This window comes from Acanthisitta chloris, unplaced genomic scaffold (assembly GCF_000695815.1).
Source record: "Acanthisitta chloris isolate BGI_N310 unplaced genomic scaffold, ASM69581v1 scaffold22522, whole genome shotgun sequence".
In the NCBI taxonomy this organism is placed as follows: Eukaryota; Metazoa; Chordata; class Aves; order Passeriformes; family Acanthisittidae; genus Acanthisitta; species Acanthisitta chloris.
In genome coordinates, this window is record NW_008660161.1 from 32,434 (window position 1) to 38,362 (window position 5,929).

Consider the following 5,929-nt stretch of genomic DNA (forward strand, 5'->3'; position numbering starts at 1 on the left):
GAAAGAATTAAAACGGAAATAAATTTAGAATTCTAAAATTTAATTGAAATATAAAAATAGCTCTTTTCCACTCTATGTCGTGCCAGTATGCTCTGATATTTCTCATTGCTAATACAGCTGAAATCAATGAGCTTGTATGTTCTGCATACAAGCTTGCTGGAGTCTCCATGAAATAAAATTTGCATGTCAGATGCACAGTGTGTTGTGCAGTTTTGGGTGGGTGGACGAAAAGAAAAATAGGAAAATTACTTTCAGATGCCCAAGTAAATTAACAAAATCTTGCTCTAATATAATATGGGTTAAACATCTCTATAGCAAGCTGAGTTTGAATGCTGAGCAATGTCATTCTTGACTGACAAGCTACCTTAACATTTTTTATTATTTTAAAATAAATCTACTGAATTGCTTCTCTTTGCATAAAACAATGACAATAAAAAACAGGTCCAAAATATAAAAAAGATGGCAATATTTGAAAGTCACTCACTAGAAATTAAACGGTATCATCTTACCCTATGGGTGTTTTCTGACTCGTGCTTAGCAATAGCATGAGCAGAACAGATGCTTTGAAAGCTGACCGGTTCTTTATTAGCTTTACTAGCTATATTGGCAAAGATGCAGTTCAAATTCAAGTCATGTGTGCACAGCCTGACTAAAAGATGCTTTTCCATTTTTCTTCCCTTTGCATTCACTAGTTTGTCATGTATTCCCCACTCCATCCTGGTTCTTGCTCTGAGATGCTCCCCTTTAAGCTTCTACTTACATGATTTTGAAAGGCATTACTTTCCCTTCATATACTTGGCCAGTTGTAAAATTTTAAAATGTATATATTTGTGAGCATGTGGGAAGGAAGACCCTGTGCCCACCTTAACTTTACACCTTGGAGAACATATCATAAATGTACAGGAAAAATCTAAGTCCCAAGGATTTCCTGAGTTCAAGGAGCAGAATCCTATTTCAGCTTATCATAGTCAGAAACGAGGTAAAGAGGGAGTTACCTTGGGAAAATCAATCCATAATGCAAATGTGTTTTGAATTCAAAGGAATGTCTTGCAACCTGTGTACGAAAGGAAAACAAAACTCTCACAGAAGTATTAGACAGGGTACATGATAGAGGCAGGATCCTCCACCATCACAAAAAGAAAATATATTTTATAAAGATTTTTGGTATTTCAGGGACTGCTAAGTCTAGGTAGGGACTGTGTTGCTATTTTTTGGTGAGGTATACCCCAAGGTGAGAAAAAAGAGAATGTAGTCCATTTCTGAGAACTTACAGATTGGTATGAGTCTTCTTTAGTTGCCCTTGTTTCTGACATCCAGACTAGATGTGAAGAACCTGTTTCAGGGCCAAGTAGTAGGAAAACCACCTTATCAGATAGTCTATCACCTTTGCTAATAATGTGTCTAAATTTGTCCTGTGTGAAGTGTTAACTACTTTGGAGGTTACCGATTTGATAGGCTATATGCTATCACTTCATATATACAGTTCCTGGAAAGTTATTAAATCTTTAAAGAAAATTACAGCAACCAAGAAAAAGCTTTATGCAGCAGAGGCAATAATCCCCTGTAAAGGTCTGTAGCACTGCGTTTGTTTAACACTGCATACAGAAACCAGAGAGGAGGGAACAGAGAGACTTCAGAAGGAATTTCCCTGTCTGGATAGATGTTGGGCTGACAAACATGTGCTGACTTGATATTCAGATGTGGGGATAACATTCAGAAGTTATGGGTGTTACTGTGGTTCTGACCCTCCAACATTTTTTGCGCGGTCACATTGGAAGTACCATAGATGAGATAGGTAATGTAGCCAAGATATTCAGTTGCTCATTTTCCTTATCCTTTTATTTATGGCTTTGTACGCTAAAGTCTGTCCTACATTGCTGATAAAAGCCTTTGTCCTTCACCTCAGCTGGTGTTAGAGGTGAGAGTGGAGAATTTACTAAAGTGGGGTACCAAATTTTTCAGTTATGGCACAATCGAATAAAGCAAGCAGCGTGAGCAGCCTGAGAAACATACAGATCAAAACATATTTAGGGGACTAGCACCTGGGTAATTGTTGTTATTGGCAGTATCCCTTACCTTATCACCAAATCTTTTTCTTTTTTCCTTACAAGCTTAGGACAGAATGACATGCACAGCTCTCAGGAAACTGTAAGATGTTACAATGGCCCCTTGGGACACGCTTTGTGTCAGTATTGCTCTAATGCTCCTGAAAGGCTACTTCTGCTCTGGCACTGCTCAGATTAAGGAAGAGAAAAGCAACTCTGTGAAAGCCAGCTGTTCCCCTCAAAATCCCAGGTGCAGCAAGTCCCACTCTGCCTTTGATCTTTTTCTCTGTTTGACAGTATTTTCTCCTATGTACCTCAGGACTGTGATTGCTGGACATTCTAAAGAGGAAATCAATGGGCATAGATTTACAATTCTTCAGTGTAAGTTTTTAGAACTGAATTACATTTCAGTGAAATTCACCCTCTGCAGGGAGTGAGTGAAGAGCAAGTTCAGCCTGTTAGTGTGACCCACAGTTCCAACTCAAGTCAGTAAAATTTTGGGAAGAGAAAGAATGAAATGTCTGTAACCAATAGGTCTAGTGATATTTCTGTAATAAGAACCAAAAGTATTAAGTCTAGGCCCAAATGGAAAAGAGAGCATTTGGAGTCCTATATGGCAACACAACAGTCAGTGTAAACCCAGCTGAGTTTCCCCAGGGAATATTTTGACCACCTATTTTTACATTCATATATATAGAGAGAAAAATAAAAGAGTTAAAGAAGTTAAAGAAAATGAATCTGTTATCGAAAGGGATAATTGTCTGTGCTGTACCTCCAGCACAGGGGAACAGCACGTGGGAAGGACTGAAGAGCTGTACTCAATACTTTAGTCAATTCCCTCACCTGCTTTTAACAGTGTGAAACTCTGGTTTGATTGTGCAGGTGGTGAAAACTACGGCTAGAAGGATGCAGGGACAAATCCTCACCATGGCGCATGGCAACCCCAGAGCCAGATACACTTGTGTGGCTTGTGTGTTTCTGTTTACGCTCAAGGCTGCTGAGCCCCATGGATATCCCCTTCACCATCTGAGAGCACAAAGAGTTGCAGGGATATTGGGTGGCAGCACAGAGTCCTGTGCCTGGGGATTCCTTGGCAGCCTCAAATATAATAACCTAACTAGTATTCCAGCTGAAGTCCAAAAGAAATCAGCACAAGAAAAGATTACTTCTTGCTCCACTTTCCCATAGCTACGCAGAAACAGCAGTAAGGGTACTCAGAGTGCAACTATATTGAGTGGGAAGTGCTGTCTTTGGGACTCCCCCTGGGATTTATTGAACTGGAGGTCACCAAGTCCTGGCTCTCCCTTCCCACCTTAGGGAGTATGAGCAGGATCTTGCAGTAACAGAATGTATTAAATCCATTAAAATAGCATAATAAGCTATTCCTGACCAAAAGGGGCACAATAAGTCCTGCTGCATCTCAGAAGATGCTTTATAAAGGGCAGAATCATAATGAGTTTGTGAGATGGCTGCTTATGGTCATGGAGCTCTGATCTGTAGCCAGGAGTTGTGGGGCAGGATGCTGCCTGTGGGTTATTGCCAAAAGCAGACCAGGCAATCACCCTTTGTCTTTAGTGTTCTCAGCCAAGAGTTTTGTAGTTGTGAAAATGAGGGCTTATAGAAAAATTGCATTTTAGGGTCAAGTCTGGTCCGTCTCGGAATGAAAGGGCAACAAAGTGTTCCTGAGTGGGAGCAGTCCTCTGCAACAATATCCAATGCTTTATCCTCTCCAGACTTTATTTGAAAAGGATAATGGTTAGACGCCGATCTGAAAGCAGAGGTTACAAACAAGGAACCGTAGGACTGTATAGCCTTCTAAGTATGAATCGCACTGCTAGCAATTTTTCACTGAAGAGAGAAAAGTAAGAAGGTAGATAAGGAAGATACTAATGACTACTTCTTAAAGTGCAATTAACCAATAATTATTTACATCTCCCCTGCTGGAAGCAAAGCAAATGTTTTGTTTCCTTCCTGCAGTGGCCTGCCTGAAGTTTAAGGCTTGCTAGCACTGAGGCCTGACTTAAATGAAGGAATCTATTGGTGCATACTGGGGTGCTTCTGCCTTCAAGTCAGTCCCTCTGGCCATGCCTGGCAACTGTCCTCTCCCTTCATGGTGTGCCATCTGCTCTCCACAGCCATCCCTCAGGCCACTCACTCTCTTTGCCTCTTCAGCACTTGCTTTGGCCCAGTCCCAGAGCTCAGATTTGCTGTCATTATTTTGGGGTTTGGGAATGACTGTTTGTACAACACCATAAATTCAGGGGAAACTCTTTCACAGCTGCTACCTTGCAAGAAAATTCTGAACCTAGTCTCCTCTTGCCCTTTTTGAGCTCTAATATCTATGTTCCAATCCTGGAGTCTGTATCCCAGCCTTCTTTTATGGTGATCAGCCAGGCACAGTGTTTTCTGGCCTGTGCTTTGGTAGGCTATAGGGATTACTTGCCTTTCTCTATCTAATGAATACATTTTCCTTTTTGACAGAAATGCTTCACAAACATGATAGCACAGTGCAGACAGAATAAACATTTCAAGCCGTCCCATGGATCTCTTTTGTTTATTCCCTCTTTGTTCTACCAGTTGTCAACATAGTGTTCCTTCTTGTTTGAAATCCGAGCCCTTCTTGAATTTTGAGATGATCTATAAAGGTTTTGCATTTATTTCAGGCCTTATCCAGAATTACAAATATATCTCTGAACTTTTGAGAACAGCAATAAAGCTGCTACTCAGTTGCAAACTAAGTGAAGTTTTCTGAAGTAACTCCTCTTCTTAGAAATACACGAGGAAGAGATCATGTTCCTCCATCCTGTGAAACCATATGGGAGAGACAGCAATCCTAGCCATAGGGTTTGGGTTTGGGGTTTTTTTGTTTGTTTCCAGTTCTCTTAATTCTTGAAAACATTTATAGAAGAGCTAGAAATTTACCTTTGGTAATGTCAGATGAATGCATCTTTAAATTGGGCATTGGGGATAGGAAATATTCAAGAGTCTTAGCATTACAAACGGTTATCTCTGATCATTATCATTTAGGATATAGTAATCTACATTAATTACTATAAGGATTTGAACTATCTGTTACTCAGCAGTAAAAGGCTCAGAAGTGTTCTCATGTTGTAATAAATACAGGGCTTACTCCACTAAGAACCTGGCAGAAGGTACATCACTGTTGTAATAGGGGAGTTTGCAAACACGTACACGCAGAACATAAATGTCTGTAAATAGAAGGACAAGTCTGCATAAATCCACACCTCCTGTTGCCCACAAAAGCAAATACTTGGCAGTTTTGTAACACACCTTACAATTTGCCTTGCCTTGGTACAGAAACTGGTATTAAATGTAGGCTATTTTCTGGATGTTATTGAATTATCTGAATTAAAACAAACAAACATAAAAATCCCAACCACAAAAAAAAAAAAAACCCTCACAAAGCACCAAAATTCTGTAGACTAAGAGCACTCCAAACTACTCTGTTTGTATGGTAAAGTTCATGTATTGCATACAAAGATCCAAGGGCTTGTTCATCTTTTAGGGAGGCTGCTCTTTTCAATTCATTTTCTCTCAAGAAAATCCTTCAGAGTTAATGCAGTAACTTTGATATCCATTTTTTCTGTATTTCAGAGCAGATAACAATAGCCTTCACAGTGTCCATGCTGATTGGACTGGTGATTGGAGGGATCATCTGGGCATTGTTCACTTGCTTGTCCCGTCGCAGAGCTAGTGCCCACATTTCCCAGGGGAGCCCCTCAACCTTCAGCCGTCGGTCCAGACCCTCCTCCCATGGCCACACTAACAGCAGGACTGGATTTTACCGCAACAGCAGCTGTGAACGTCGAAGCAACCTCAGCCTGGCCAGCCTCACCTTCCAGCGGCAAACCTCCTTGGAGCAG

The 5,929-nt window shown here is 40.6% G+C and overlaps 1 protein-coding gene across 1 annotated transcript in view; it reads left to right on the plus strand.

The window, feature by feature from the left end:
• The window catches only part of MYCT1 (myc target 1), a 19,864-nt gene that overhangs the window by 13,579 nt on the left and 356 nt on the right, over positions 1 to 5,929 (plus strand). The window contains exon 2 of the mRNA XM_009069726.1: positions 5,661 to 5,929. Coding sequence (XP_009067974.1) covers positions 5,661 to 5,929 — 269 coding nt within the window. The remainder of the gene's footprint in view (positions 1 to 5,660) is intronic.